This window comes from Triturus cristatus, chromosome 2_2 (genome assembly GCF_964204655.1).
Source record: "Triturus cristatus chromosome 2_2, aTriCri1.1, whole genome shotgun sequence".
NCBI lineage: Eukaryota > Metazoa > Chordata > Amphibia > Caudata > Salamandridae > Triturus > Triturus cristatus.
Window position 1 is genome coordinate 224,440,429 of NC_140582.1, and position 16,797 is coordinate 224,457,225.

At 44.4% G+C, this 16,797-nt stretch overlaps 1 protein-coding gene across 1 annotated transcript in view; it reads left to right on the plus strand.

Moving 5' to 3' along the window:
- SHOC1 (shortage in chiasmata 1) overlaps window positions 1-16,797 on the plus strand; it is a 1,571,389-nt gene that overhangs the window by 662,082 nt on the left and 892,510 nt on the right. The window contains exon 16 of the mRNA XM_085643056.1: window positions 5,851-5,958. Coding sequence (XP_085499182.1) covers window positions 5,851-5,958 — 108 coding nt within the window. The remainder of the gene's footprint in view (window positions 1-5,850; window positions 5,959-16,797) is intronic.

The window sequence follows — 16,797 nt, forward strand, 5'->3', positions numbered from 1 at the left end:
AGGATTCAAGTATGAGAATCTATGAAGCATATCAATGATGGAAAACAGCAATTACAGTTAAGTAACCAAATTCTTCCTGGAACAATAATGGTGAAAACACCCCCATCAAAAGAAAGAAAATCTTATCCGTAATGAAAACCAAGCACACAGACGCAGTTGCTGCAACACCCTTCATAGATAATTATGAAGATACGGGACCCATAGGAATAATGTTTAATGACATTAAATTATTTACAGTAGTTAAAAATATAAATACCTATAAATGATTGTTAAAACATATATAAAACTAGTACATATTTATTTTTTAATTATAAAATATTGAATATCCTCTTTTGAATTTAAAACATATTTGTAGGTCATTTTTCGGAATAACGATCCTTCTACCAAATTTAGTGTAATTCTGTTCGGACTTTTTTTCTGAAACACTTCTTGAAATTCCAATGGGAAATTGCATGGGGAAACATGTATTGGGATTGCCACCCTTTTCCTCAGGCCCCTCTTGACAGCTCAACCTGAAACTTTTCAGGGAGGAGCTGAGGTGCCCCTTTTGGTAAGTTTTATGAAGATTTGTCAAGAGGTGCATATTGAACTTGGCCCTTTCTGCAGGGTCATCCCCAAACTTTTTCCCTTCACCCTCCAGTTTTCTGAACCCATTTTTGTTGGCTTTTAGGACTCTGCCCACTTTACCACTGCTAAGCAATAGTAATGTGCTTCTGCTCTCTCCTTAAAACATGGTAGAATTGACTTATACCCAATTGGCATATTGAATTTACTTCCAATTCCCTAGTAACGTGGTACTACCTGTGACCAGGGCCTGTAAATTAAGTGCTACTAGTGGGCCTACTGCACTGATTGTGCCACCCACTTAAGTAGCAATGTCAATCTTGTCTCAGGCCTGCCATTGCAGCCCATATGTGCAGTTTTTAATCTTTCATGCCGACCTGGCAAAATATAACGTTTGCCAGGCCCAACCCATCCTTTTAAATACACATGTCACCCCAGGGTAGGCCCTGGACAACCCAGAGGGAAGGGTACAATGTATTTAAAGGGTGGGACGTGTACGTTTAAGTTTCACATGTCTTGGTAGCGATAACGTTTTAAAAATAATTTTTCACTACTGCAAGGCCTTCCTTTCCCATAGAACAACATTGGAGTTACCTTATTAGATTTAATAAGTTTCCAAATGGGAGCAGGTCCAGTTCATGTTTGATGTCTTTGGAACTGTCATGAAAAATCCTCTCTTATGGTAAAGTTGGATTTTAAATTACAATTTGGAAAATGCTACTTTTAGAAAGTTGAAATTTTCCTGCGTTAGCCATTTAGTGTCTACAGCCTGTCTCTGGGTCAGATGACTGGGTGTAGTTGGCAGTTGGGCTTTGTGTATTCCTTCCAGACAATCACACACAAGAGGGCTTGGTTGTGCCTGGATGAGCCATCACTGGTAGAATGGGAGGGTGTAGCTGGGTACTGCCTACTTACACTTGAACAGGCTAGGTACTGCCTCCACACAAAGGCCTATGTACCCCCTGTGGTTAGTCTGGAGCCAGGACAGGCAAGACAGGATGCCTGTTGACTTCAATAGGAAACCTCTAGAAACTTCTCCCATTTCAAAGGAAGGCCCAAGTATAAATATTTTACCTCAGACTCCAACTCATCAGTACAGTTCTGGACCTGTTGATACCCTGCCGGGAAGAAGGGCTACTGCCCCAAAGGATTGATGCCCTGCTGACCTGCTGCCCTCTTGCCTGGGTGAAAAGGACTGGACTTGCGTCTGTTGAATCCAGGACCCCACATTGACTTCGAAGACAAGTTGGATGGCCTCCTGACTAGAGCCTCAGGGACAGAAGACTCCAACAACCTTAAACCCAGCACCTGGACTCTGCCATCTATGAGTCCTACCCTGCAAAGTGGTAACACCCCAGTCCTGGACCCTTGGAAGTGGGCCTGAAATTGTTCTGTCAGCCCATCTGTGGATCCAGCAGAACTGATGCACCTGCTCTGCTGCGCAATCCAGAACAGAACCGACACTTCGCCTCTGCTGCGAGGGTTCTCCCAGAGCAAAGAGACCGCATCAACCTTGCAACCCGCTTCGGAACTGCCTCTGTGCAGAGCTTCACTGATGCAGGCCCTCGCATGGCAATTCTCTTGGCAACGGTAGCCATGGAGACGACGCAGGCTCTCGCATCATAGCCTTGCAGCTCTTGGGAACCAATGCATTGTCTCAAGTACGTGCCCCATCCTTGACGTCAGTCTTTGCATAGTAAGTCCTCGTCAACGGGATCCACAGCGATGATGCAGGACCTCGCATTGCAGCTCTGCAGCTCCTCAGAACCAACGCAACTCCTCTGCTCCACATCACATCCTTAACGTGGGACCGCGCAACGCTCCACAACCAGGATTTAAGGTACTTTTGCTCAGCGGGCCTAATTGGGTCCCTGTAGTGGGCCTGTGCTCTATCGCAGTCAGCCTGACCTTGTGACTTTGTCCCGGTCTTGCGTAACCAGATCTCCACAGTTGGCACTTTGTGCTTTTTGGTGCTATTTTCACTGAATTATTTAAGATTGGATATCTTTGTTGTTTTGGTCTTGATTTATTTATTAGAATTGACTCAATTTTTGTCAAAAGGTGTGGGATTTTTGTTTTGGGTTGTGTTTTAACTTTATTACTGTTAAGTGCTGCATAAATACTTTACACATTGTCTCTAAGTTAAACCTGACTGTTGTTTGCCAAGCGACTGGACGGTTGAGCACAGATTAATTTGAGGTATGTCTGTGTCTGACCCTGACAAGAATTGTGGTTGCTGCTTGACTAGGGTTTCACCCCCTTCAGCCAGTAGTCCAATTTCTCACTGCTCCAAAGTTATTAGCAATACAAAAAAGGCTCTTCCAGTGGAAACTCTGACCTAGCTATGATTACCCAGTGGAGACTCTGTGTGTGTGTGTGTGTGTGTGTGTGTGCGTGTGTGCGTGTGTGTGCGTGTGTGCGTGTGTGTGTGTATATGTATATTCACAAAATGATGTTTCCCTACCAAATATTTATTAATTTTTTTTATTCTACATTTTATATATATTGATTTGTTTTTTTATATTTACATAACATTGTGAGTATATTATGGTTTTTATACATAGATGTTTTAAAAAAAAATTCTTTCATTTAAAAAAAAGTTCTATGTGATATATTTGGATGTATTTTAATATATGTTATATGAATGAATGAATTTAGCTTTATTTGGTTTTCAATTTAGCACACAGAAAACCATAAAAGCACAGATTTACAATTACATATCACAATTAATATACAATATTTATAAAAAAATTAATTACAAAATTGAAATTAAAACAACGTTTAAAAGTCTCAAAATAGCTAAAAACTAAAGCCTAGCAACATACTTTGAAAGGGGCAGAATTCATGGTTATTTCCTACGTCTGATCGTACGTTTCAAGAATAGAGAAATGTGTCTCGTGAGACAGTCATTATCTAAAAACTGCAGTGCAAGAAAAGCCGGGCGATATTGTCTCATGCACCATATTTTCAGTATAGGCTTGAGCCACCTCCTCCTCTGTTCCAAACAAATTAGGACTACATGAATTGTTGTTTGGGGTGAGACTCCATCACAAGGACAATTTGATTAGACTTTAGACCAATCATTTATGGTCAGAAAGCTTACCAAACGATGGAATACATCAAATCTAAGGCGTGTAAGAACAAATCTATCATACCCACTTAATGTGTGTGTTAAGTATGGTTGGATACCAATGGTGGACTGCATCATTTGGTTAGTTTGAACCGAAGGTCTTGATGCCTCGATGGCAAATCTATTTGCCTCCTTATGGGTCATGCATTGTTTTTTAAAAACCTTTCTAGAAATGGAGCCAATTGAAACAGGATTATAATAATATTCTGGCTGGCCCAAGTCGGTCATAAAATCTTTTATATACTTTACCCACCTGATCTCTAAAACATGTTCTAATTTAAGACTATCACTTAATACATTGTAGTTAGATGTGGTTTTTATCGAGGACCAAATCCGGTGCCATAGGAGAACTGGTTGCACCTTTATTATGTCTGTAATATATGGTAGCCCCAACTCACTATGGCAGATATAGGTTGATGTACAACATGGGACCGCCAATAAATACCTTAAAATGCGTTCTCCACCCTCTGGATTTCATTTAAGTCACAGTATCCCCATATCCCAGCCCCATAAGTAGCCGTGCTAACGCATTTGGCTTGATAGATTTGGATCAACTCCACTGGGGATCTCTTTCCTAACTTTTGTGAGAAATTTCCACCTTTTTACTTTCTATATAGATGTCCCTCCATATAGAAAGCAAAAAGGTGGAATGTATGTAATATTTTAAAAAGTAAACATAATTTTTATAGAATAATTAGAATTAATTTTAAGTAAAACCATTTAATATTTCTATAATATATTGTATGTCTTTATTTTATATTTTGGTTTTCAATGTTTTTGTTATTCTTAATGTTAATTTTAAAAGTTTATAATATTGTAATTTACATTTTTGTATTAGATTTTTTTAACTTTAGATATTTTTTATAATTATGTTTGGGATTTTATGTTTGTTATTTATTTATAAATGTAGGGTTTGATATTTTTGTATGTAGATATTTTTAAATTCAATATATAGTTTTACAGTCATATTTATCTGGATTTATATATGGTGAACCCAGCTCAGAAGTAATGGTGCATGGTACATTACTTGGGGGTATAGGAGAGTAACCACCAGATCACATAGATTGGAGGTAAAGTTAAACTGCACCAATGTAACTACTTGAGAAGATATGATGTCAAACAAGGGGTTGATCAGTGGCAAAGGAATTAAAGGGTTGTAGTAGCAAATTGAGTGCATTTTCTAAACCTATACAAATCACCAATGTTGAACACAATGTGGTAACGATAGACAGTGGTCAACAAGGAGCATGGATGGGCTTGTCAGATTTCCATCATTATCAAGCATCTGGCAACAAGGATCTATAATGGTTGAGATGAACAATAAACAGACAAAGGGAAAAAGAGAAAGTAAGAGATATCAGTCTATACCACAGTGGCACAAAGACTATCATACAGGTTACATAGTGTTTCCATTAGGAGTGAGATATGTTATAATATATTACTAGGCAACCCTGTTTCCAGTGTTTATTTTTTGTGGATTTCAGTGGTATTTTCTCAATGTTTTCTAAACCTTTTTAAATCAGTGCTTATCATAGTTTATTCAACAGCCTATACCCAAAAATAGACAAAAACTGTGTTTTGCCATTGTTTCCAAAACATGTCATTGTTTTGGCAACAGTTTTTTATAGGCATGTTTCAATTTAAATATTGTGTAATTATTGTACTCTCCTGCCCAGTAAAGATGTCTTATCAAGTCCAAAAAGTTCAAATATATCTTTCATAAGAAATTGGAGATTTATAATTACATGTTCCTTTTTGCTTACACTCTAAGATGTTTCTGTATAAACTGAATTTAACCACTTATTTTCTTCTTCCTGGTTCATTGTCTCACTCCTTAATCTTTCTAATTCAGCATATGATTTTAATGTTCATTCATAAAATGGGGCACTAGCAGGGATTTAACGTCACTGTTTATGATTTCTCTGTTCTCCACCCATCTTTTGTGACTGGTTGCATAGTGAAACTTGCAAGTTGCTTGCCTCAATGCATTGTTTACCAGTTTCTGACAGTACAACACTGCAGTACTCCAACACTGATTAGGGTGCAGTGAATTTATAAGTAGTAAAGCTTAATTAAATCTATCAAGACACATCTTAAAAGCTAATTCTTGCTGCCCATTTTGTAAGTCTCTTACAGTAGGATTTTCTTTCTTTCAGGTAAAAGTGATGAGCGAGAGGTAACAATATTCAAGCATGCAGCTTTGGTGCATCTACTGGTGACTGTGCGAGATCTGCTACTAATGTGCAACTTGGACACTGCATTAGGTTAGTAAAATATTAATGTTAACACCTATAGTTTATAAAACTGATACATGCAATGGGCAACATAAGTGTGTGGTGGACTTGGCTCCACAAAGCAGTGTGTTCTGACTCAACAAAGATTCAAGGTTCAAGCTCCTGGCACAACAAAGATAGTTCTCCAGGGATAGCCGAGGCAGTGGACTCGAAGTGGTGTGAGATTGCCTTCGGTCAATGCCCCACTTGGTTGGTGGATTGATTGCCCATAGCGACATTACAGGTGATGTTAACTACAAAGGACTAATCAATACTCCTGTCTGACATGAGATAGTATCTTACCTGTGTGCAGTGAGGCGAACCAGTTGTCAATAATTTTAATAGAAAAAGTGTAGAACTATAGCTAAGTGAAGGAGACTACACAAGGCTAGGCACTCATTGCGAGTAGGCCGAAATTACTGATATGTGCGGTAACTTCGGTCACCGCACCTATCGGAAATGCGAGTTTTGCGTTTTGAATCCCAGGTCTCCTTTTACATTTCAACAGGCCATGCCTGACAGAATCTAAAGAGAATTACCAGGATACATGGATTCTAGTGCAGTCAGCACGTTATACCCCATTTTATAGGCAAAACCTGTAAACGGCAAGAATGATCACATCCAATAAATTCTGAACACCACACTTATTCTTCCTCAACCCTGGTTAATTTTGGTTTGCCAGTGTTTGCAGCAGTTTGTTCCCTCTCTGTCAGTGACAATGTAAATGGCCACACAAGTGCACCCTAATTTGGGACATTTATAATCAATAATTTAAAAAACAATCGAAACAGCGCATCAAGCATTGAAAATGCACAAAGACCATCGAAATTGGAATGGAAAGTTATAATGAACATAAAATTAGTATATCAAACTTAAATTAGTATATAAAACATGATGAGCAGCCCAAGGGGAATTTGTGTTAATAACAAAAGAATTGCTGACATACTAGAATCAGTTATGGAGGAAAAAGCATACACAACACAAATTAATAAAATGCATTGTTGTATAGGCAATTAGACTATGGTCAGCTTCCGTGTCTTCATAGAAATGTCCCCATTTTTAGGTTTCACTTGCACAGCTCTTGAAATCTATTGTATTTAATATAAATCTTAAAAGGGTCTTACATCCCTCCCCCTTGCTTTTCTTCCTTTTCATTGGTTCCTGTGCTTGCCACTTAATTTTCCTCCGTTCCTGTTGGCTGTAGCATACTGTTTCCGGTTCTTTGTCTTTTCCTCATTTGCTTTAATTATCAGTTTCCCGTTGACCAAGTACTGTTTCCATATGCTTTTGTGGAACTATTTTTTTAAAGGTTTTACGTGCACATCACTTGTTTTGGGTCTTCTGCCTTGCTGCTGCTTCCTCCATCGTCAGCTTCTCCTATCTTGGCACACATCTTTTTTAACAGTTCAGACCCCCGCGGGATACACTTTTGGTATATTTTAGGTCTGTTGTAATCACCTTTATCTCAGGCCGAAAGCCAATTCACTGTTACACCCCCACCTTCTCCACTCGACCAGAGCCGCTTCCGATTTCTTTTAGAATTTATGACTTCTGTTTATTTTATGCGTAATTTCCCAAGATTATGATTTCTACATTTCTTTTCAATCAGGGGCAGACATCTTTGACGACTGAATTTGGCTGCCGTTATAGTCAATCTGCTACCTGTACGCATGAAATACAGAAACAAACTACCATAGCCATCTTAATTTTTGTTTTTACAAGTTCATAAAACTTTACAGGATCTTTAAAATACTTCTAAAAGGTCTCAACATTTGAAAAGGAATCATCAATTGAAGAGGACTGGCTTTGGGTTTATTCATATAACATCAAGTAATGTTATGTACTTAAGCACATTGATGCTTGTATCTGAATTATTAAGTAAAGGCTGCAACTCCTACAGTCTCTATTTCTCTCTGCTTTTATTTGCAGAAGCCATGTTTGTGTTATGTAAGCATGTCTGTGTTTTCCTGACCATTGCCCTTGTAAGTGTAAGCTGGCATTATCCATCAGCAAGTTATCTATAGACTTTCAAGATTAAAGTAGGTATTCTAGCTATCTGTACTCCTATAACTTGTGCCCATGTACAGGGTTTACAATCCCACCCTGTCATCCCCATTTTGCCAATGTAGTGCTTTTATGGATGGCTGATGTGGTCTTGTGACTTTACATTCAGCTCCATTATTTATGGACTACTCTACACCCTCTGATTAGGCTTGGGAGTAATTTAAATTATGCAGCGTAATCGAGGTAATTTTGGTAATTCTGCTTTACTCTTTGATGTGGAATTACCAATAAATATGCAATTACGCACACGTGTAATTAAGAGAAATTTGGGGCAAAAGGAACACAAACAACAAATCTAGCAAATGTGAGCAGCTGTTCATGCTGCTGTTAGTGTAATTTAGCATTTAGTGTTATTTTTGTAGTGCAAAATGCATCCTCATGTCCATTTTTGATCTGAGGATGAATTTTGAGCTAAGAAAATATCACAAATTGAGGAATCTTGCGTACTTTTGCAGCACTTATCAACCTTTATTCATGCACCGCTGTCCCTGCACAGAGAGCACTCACACCATTCTCCCAGCACTCATACAATGCTCCCACACCTCTTAACTTATTAAAAATGCCATAGGCGAAACCTAATGCTTTTACCAATGCTTGTTAGGGGCTTTCATCCGGGCCTTTTCATCCACTGCTCTACTTGCTGTATAATTCATGTTTTTCTTTCGCCCACTACATAAGTGGGTCAGCCCACTACAGCCATTTGCAAATTTCACTATGAGTGGCAGTATTCTCACAAGGAGCACATCCACACGCAAAATAGCAGTACCCTTCAGTGCCAAGGAATGCAATGGCAATGTGTGATTTTTGAGACCGAAAAATATTTTTGCTTTTGAAAACTTTTATTTTTATTTTGGCGGGGCCTGGCAGCTTCCTCAACTATAAAATGTAACACAAACCATTAGAAAACAAGCACTGGCAAAGCCAAAGGTCTGCCTACCCAAAGCAAAACAACTTTGAGCCCAATTCGCAAAGGTAAAATGAGACGAAAGTCCAACTTTACGACTTTAGGTATTCACAAAGGTCATTTACCACTGGTAAATGTCCTTTGTGAATACCGAAAGTCGTAAAGTTCAACTTTTGGTTTCTACAAAGGGCATTTCCGAGTAGTAAATGCCCTTTGTGAATACCAAAAGTTGTAAGGTTAGACTTTCGTCTCAGTTTACTTTTTGTTAATCGGGCCCATTGACTTTGCCAATGCTTGTTGAAAATTGTAACAAAGGTTTTTGAAAAGCTATATACATTCAGTAAACTGCTTCCTAGGTGCAAGTTTGAGGGTAAATATTGGGTGTGGCAGTATTATATAACTTGTTTACCTATTGCTTTGGGTAAAGCTATCACAATCGTCTCAAGATTTTTTGATAGAGTTTAAAAAAACAGTTCCAGCCCCTATACTCCTGGATTAGCTGTGGTAATAGAAATATCTGCAGTCAGCAGCCTATGTTCAAAAGTAAATGCTGTGTTTGAGGGAAGTTACAACGAAGGATCAGGGAGAGCATAGGGGTTCACGAAGTATTTAAATAGCTGAAGTATAGTTCTCAATCCTATCATTTGCTAAAAAACAATTGCCAAAAGTGGGAATATTGTTTACCACTGGTGTACAAAGGTCTTAGACACTATTACACTCCTGTTGGATATAGGTATTGCCATTGCATTCATAAATCCTCATTGGTGCCTGTAGGTTCCTCCAATACTTACTCCAGGAAGTGGTAGGAGGTCTGGAATTCAAAAAGAGGATAACACAGTTGGGTCTGGAATTCAAAAAGAGGATAACACAGTTATGACATGTAATAAAATGAATGTGAAACGTTCCAGGACAGTGGGTTGAAGCAGACTTTATTTATTTAATTTATAATGTAAGGACCGTCGCCATCGGCTCTCTCTGACCGGAAAGCCTTGTTTTTCAAACATTCCACGTTCAACACTTTTACAAAAGCAGTGAGATGCTACATATCTTCCTCCTTTAATAAAATATATTCAGAATACAAAGGTATTTTTTAACCTATATTAAACATTGCCTAAACCAAGAAATATTCATAGTATAAATAACCTAAAACAAATAATGTGTATATCCAAAGTATTTCAAGTGTGTTCATAGTCTTTCAACCACCCTGGACATCTTCTAACTTTCTTTCATGAATTTACACCCAGGGTATGCTCATGACTCTGTGTTGTGGATTTCTTAGGTGCATCCACCTCCACATTTAAATCTTTCACCCTAAGCCCCTTTTCACCTTCTAGTACAAACAAACAATCGGGCACCTTAAGGATTTTTATAATGTTCCACATATTACCATCTGACAATTCAACAACAAACTTCCTAACTCTCTTGATTTGCAAAGGTTTGGAAAACTGAGACATTCTTTTCCTCACAAAACATCTTAACTTAACTCGAACCCAATCACCTTCCCAAAAACAATGTCTGAAAGACATCTTACATTCTCAATTCAATTCTTTCTTACTTGTAGCAGACTTCAACCTCAACATCGATCCCAGTCTCAATTTAGAGCTAAATTCTCTACCGCTCATCAACTTATACAGGATTTGTTCTGTGTTACTGTTAATCAATCAATCAATCAGTCGGCGAATTTGTATAGCGCGCTACTCACCCGCAAGGGTCTCAAGGCGATGGGGGGGGGGGGGGGGTCGCTAATGCTCGAACAGCCAGGTGAGATGGTTCTGGGTCAGCCGTAGGTGGGTTGGGAGGGAGTTCCATGTTTTGGCCGCCAGGTAGGAGAAGGACCTTCCCCCGGCGGTGGTCTTGCGAATGCGTGGAACGGAGGCGAGGGCGAGGCAGGCGGAGCGGAGCTGGCGGGTGGGTGTGTGGAACGTGAGGCGGCTGTTGAGGTACTTCAGGCCCATGTCGTGGAGGGCCTTGTGTGCGTGGGTGAGGAGTCTGAATGTGATCCTCTTGTTGACGGGGAGCCAGTGCAGGTCTATCAGATGGGCGGAATTGTGGCTGTGGCGGGGGACATATAGGATGAGACGTGCTGATGCGTTCTGTATGAGTTGGAGTCTTTTCTGAAGTTTGGCAGTGGTTCCGGCGTATAGGGTGTTCCCGTAGTCCAGGCGGCTGGTGACGAGGGCCTGGGTGACTGTCTTCCTAGTCTCGGTGGGGATCTTACGGAGCATGCGCAGGGTGTTGGAGCAAGTTGATGAGACGGCGTTGACTTGCTTGGTCATCGTGAGGGAGGAGTCCAGGATGACGCCCAGGTTGCGTGCGTGGTCCGTAGGCTTGGGTGCGGTGCCGGGGGCCACCAGGAGTCGTCCCAGGCTGAGGGGGATGGTCCCAGGATGAGGACTTCCGTCTTGTCTGAGTTCAGTTTCAGACGGCTAAGCTTCATCCATTACGCGACGTCTTTCATGCCCTCCTGGAGGCTGGATCTGGCGGAGGCGGGGTCGTTGGTGAGGGAGAGGATCAGCTGGGTGTCGTCGGCATAGGAGATGATGTTGAGGTTGTGTTGACGTGCGATGGCTGCGAGAGGGCTCATGTAGATGTTGAAGAGGGTGGGGCTGAGTGAGGATCCTTGTGGGACGCCGCAGATGACTTTGGTGGCCTCGGAACGGAACGGTGGGAGGCGGACTCTCTGGGTTCTTCCGGTGAGGAACGAGATGATCCACTCTAGGGCCGCTCCTTGGATGCCGGAGTTGCTGAGTCGCTGTATCAGTGTGCGGTGGGATACCGTGTCGAAGGCTGCCGAGAGGTCCAGGAGGATGAGGGCCGCTGTTTCCCCGTTGTCGAGCATGGACCTGATGTCGTCGGTGGCAGCGATGAGGGCGGTCTCGGTGCTGTGGTTTGCTCGGAAGCCGGACTGTGAGAGATCGAGGTAGCCGTTCGTCTCGAGGAAGGCGGAGAGTTGTTTGTTGACGGTCTTCTCGATGACTTTGGCCGGAAAGGGGAGGAGCGAGATGGGACAGAAGTTCTTGAGGTCCGTGGGGTCCGTGGTCGGTTTCTTCAGGAGGGCGCTGATCTCGGCGTGTTTCCAGCTCTCCGGGAAGGTGGCGGAAGCGGAGGAGCTGTTGATGACGTCCCGGAGATGGGGTGCGATGATGGAGACGGCTTTGTTGAAGATGTGGTGTGGGCAGGGGTCGGTAGGGGATCCGGAGTGGATGGTGTTCATCATGCGGGTGGTGTCTTCGGTGCTGACGGGGGTCCAGGTGCCGATGGTGGTAGTGGGGGGCGTTGCTTCAGTGGTTGGGTGCGTGGTCTGGGCGCCGAAGCTGTTGTGTATGTCTGCGATCTCCTGGTGGAAAAAAGTGGCGAGTGAGTCGCAGAGGTTTTGCGAGGGTGTGATGTCGTTGTTGCTGGGGTTGGAGAGCTCTTTAACAACGCTGAAGAGTTCCTTGCTGTTGTGGGAGTTGTTGTCCAGCCGTTCTTTGAATGACGTCCTTTTGGTGGTGCGGATCAGCTGGTGGTGTTTGCGGGTGGCGTCCTTGAGGGCTGTCATGTTGTCTGCTGTCGGGTTGTGGCGCCAGGTTTTCTCGAGGGTGCGGCAGGTTTTCTTGGAGTTCTTGAGGTCGTCGGTGAACCACCGGGTTCTCCTGCTGCCGGGTCTGCTGGGAGGTTTCCTCAGTGGTGCGAGGTCATCGGTGCAGCTGGTGAGCCACTGTGCGAGGTTGCGGGCTGCTTCGTTGGGGTCCGTTGTGTTGGTGGGTGGGTTCTGGCTGAGGGCGGTGGTCAGCTGGTCGGAGGTGAATTTGCTCCAGCTTCTGCGGGTGGCCTGTTGCGGGTGGTGGTGGATCGTTGTTCTCCTGAAGGTGAAGACGCAGCTGTGGTCTGGCCAGTGTAGTCCGGTGGAGAGGCAGAAGGAGATGTGCTTGCTGGAGGAGAAGATGGGGTCAAGCGTGTGGCCGGCGTAGTGGGTGGGAGTGTTGACCAGTTGCTTGAGTCCGAGGTTGCGAGGTTGTCCAGCAGGGCGGCGGTGTTGCGGTCCTTGTGGTTTTCCAAGTGGAAGTTGAGGTCTCCAAGGAGGATATAGTCCGATGAGGTGAGTGCGTGCAGGCTGACGAAGTCTGCGATTGCTTCGCTGAATTGTGTGCATGGTCCCGGGGGTCTGTAGATGAGTTTGCCTCTGAGGGTGGTCTTGGGGTCGGTGTGTTTCTGGAAGTGGAGGTGTTCGGCGTCGGTGAGGCTGTTGTCGGAGTTGGTCGTGATGCGGAGGGTGTTTTTGTGGACGATGGCGATGCCTCCTCCGGTTTGGTTGACGCGGTCCCTCCGTGTGATCTTGTTGCCGTCCGGGATGGCTATGGCGATGTCAGGGGCTGAGGAGGCGTTCATCCAGGTCTCTGTGAGGAAGGCGACGTCTGGTGAAGTTGTGTCCAGGAGGTTCCAGAGTTCGACGGCGTGCCTGTGGACGGAGCGGGTGTTGAGCAGGATACACTTGAGGTGGTTGTTGCTGGTGTTGGGTTTAGCGGGTGCGGTGCAGGTCCGGAGGCAGGTGAACTTGCAGGCTTGGCAGGTGAAGGGTCCGTGGGTGCGTCTCGGGGTGGCTCGGTAGCAGTCGTTGATCCGGCCGGTGTTGAGAGCGAGGAGGGTGGCGGCGTCGTAGCTCAGTCAGGCGGGCTTGCGTCGGTGAGGACCAGGGTTTCTGGCGCTGGGCGCGGTCCAGGCGCGGACGGGCGTAGACGGGCTTGCCTTTGCCGCGCCTTCGGCGTGCAATCGGCGTGCCCGCTGCGCGTGCTCGCTGTGCGTACGCGTGCACTCCGCCATAAATGGCGAAGTGGGAGGGAGGAGCAGCTGGGAGGCGGGAGCGGGGCGGCGAATGGGAAGGGAAACAGAAGAAAAAGGGGCGGGGCCGCAGGGGAGCAGCGGCAGGGAGAAGGGCGGGAAACGCGGCAGGGGCAGGACACAGTAACGGCGCAAGCAAGGAGAAAAAACAAGCACAGAAACAAAATACAGAGGCAGGAAACAAAATACAGAGGCAGAATACAAAATACAGAGGCCCAGGAACTCAGCTGCAGGGCAGCGGCGAAAGTCGGCAGAAGCGGGGGAAGCCTGGGCTCACTCACGGGGAGTGTGCGCGGTGCGTGGAGCGACCGGCCCAGAACAGGGTCAAGGGTCACTGCTCACCACCGCGTGCACTCCGCCATAAATGGCCAAGTGGGAGGGAGGAGCAGCTGGGAGGCGGGAGTGGGGCGGCGAATGGGAAGGGAAACAGAAGAAAAAGGGGCGGGCCGCAGGGGAGCAGCGGCGGGGAGAAGGGCGGGAAACGCGGCAGGGGCAGGACACAGTAACGGCGCAAACAAGGAGAAAAAAACAAGCACAGAAACAAAATACAGAGGCAGGAAACAAAATACAGAGGCAGAATACAAAATACAGAGGCCCAGGAACTCAGCTGCAGGGCAGCAGCGAAACTCTGCAGAAGCGGGGGAAGCCTGGGCTCACTCACGGGGAGTGTGCGCGGTGCGTGGAGCGACCGGCCCAGAACAGTTAAGTGTCGTTCTGTCGTTCTGTAGACCCATACAAGTCTCTTCACGGGTACACACGAATCACCCCCTTCACAAAGAGCCAATTGCAATCCTTCCATCAAAACTTTGTTACTTCTCTCTACCACAGCATTACCTTGGGGATAGTATACAGACGTTCTTGTGTGACATACCTAGTTTATTTAAAAACATTGTTATATCTCTTGACACTAATTGAACACCATTGTCTGTTGAACCATACTCTTTACTTCTCGATCAATCAGCAGCCACAAAAACTCCTTTCTAATCCTTCTTTTCAGGCACTCATCCCAATGTGTCCTTCATGAGCCAGTTCCAAAATACTTTTCCTTAATCTGGTTGGTACCAACAGTGCATCGCCCCTTCTGAGCACTCCCTCATGCAGGTACTATTGATGTTTGATAAGTTCACATGGTTTTAACTCATCATCCAAATTCCTCCAGTGGGATATCCTTCTTTCACAAACCGTGCAACCTTCTTACGGGTATCATCAACCTTAGTTTCTATCATCCCGGTTTCTTGTGTAATACTAACCCCTGCCACATCAACCACACTGACAACCATATATACCTCTTCCACTACATAATTGTTATCATCTTGCCAAGGAAGATGTAACAAACAAACCGCCATTGCTTTCTTGATACCCAGCACATACCCCACATTATTGACAAACTCTTGCAGCCTGAACAACCAATGTGCAATGCGGAAGTAGCTTGACCAGGCCCTTTTGTTGTGAAAAAATCTACAAAGGATTGTGGTCTGATCTTACAGAAAACATGCTTCCCCACATACATAGCCTAAAGTGTGTAATCCCCCAGTAACATGCCAGTGCTTCTTCCTCTATTTCCAAATAATCATATTCTGTTTGCCTTAAGACTTTAGACGCATAAGCTACAAAAACATCTTTGCTCTTATCCACTTGCATCAGCACTGCGTCCTGACCATAATTACTTGCATCGATCATTATGACCTTTAGTAACTTTGTATCAAAAAGTTTAAGACATGGAGCAGTACGAATGTCATTCTTTGCTCTCAAACTCACCTTTACTCATAGCACATCATTAAAATGTTACATTGTTATCCACTGTTGGGGTATCTTTCATAGATTCACATGCCTGAATCATTCCCCGTCGCCGAGGTGGGAGTCCCACGGTAAATAAAAAAGTAGTGCCAAAAACAATAGTAGTAGTAGTAGGCCCCAAAGAATAAGGCCTAAGGCCTAGATCTTAGCAGCCTATCTACATCATTATGTAAAAAGAACCAAAGAATTGTTACCAACCAATCAGCCATCTGCACCCTCTAGAACCCTCTCAGCAGAGCCAGTTCTCCTCAGATTTTCACCGCACATCGTGTGGAAGGAAGTCTCCCTGAGTGCCACTCAGTTTTCTACTTTATTCATCATTTCTGACAAGAAAGCCTCGTTCAAGTCCTGCAGAACCTGTGCCAAGAAGAGGGTCCATGTTGATGACCAGCATGTGGACTGCATCTACTGCCTCTACCCTAAACATGAGGCAAAAGATTGCACAATTTGCCGCACCTTCCCTACTAAGACTCTTAGGGATAGGGAGGCGAAGAGGATGATAGAGCCTCAACTTCTAGCAAGAGAGCTAGGTCTCATGACAGCTCTTCAAGTGAGTTGAAAAAACGCCATAAATCTTCCCACTCTACTTCTGGCTCTTCTCAGAGGACTCCTCTCATTCCCTCTGAATCAGCGCACTCTCCTCAGGATTCTGCTCTCAAGGACTCTAAAAAGCCGTCTTCGAAAACAGTGAGTAAAAGCCTTTCAAAATCTCTGGCTTTCCCTCCATCGTCGACGATTTCTGTCACTTCTTCTGCTCCTTCGTTGACGGAAACTATCTCAACGACATCTATCACCTCTCCTATTCTGTCGACGAGGATTACTATCTTGTCAAAGAAGCCCGTCGTCGAGGAATCGTCGACGAAGTCCTCGTCGACAAAGTCAGCGTCGAAATCCATATCGACGACGTTGCCGTCGACGAAGACTCCATCGTCGACGAGAGAAGTGTCGACGAAGATACAGCTGATTACTACCCCGTCGACGAGCCTCCCATCGCCGAAGGTCCTGTCGACGTCGAGCCCGTTGACGAGGGTCTCGTCGACGAAGGTCCCGTCGACGTCGAGCCCGTCGACGAAGAGCCTGTCGACGTCGAGCCCGTCGACGAAGATCCTGTCGATGTCGAGCCCATCGACGACAATCCAGTCGACGACGATGACTAAGAGCCTGTTAACGACGAAGCCATCAACGGAGAGCCCGTCGACGACGATACCAGGGGATTTGCCTGTTTCGTCTGCGGCACCTGCAAT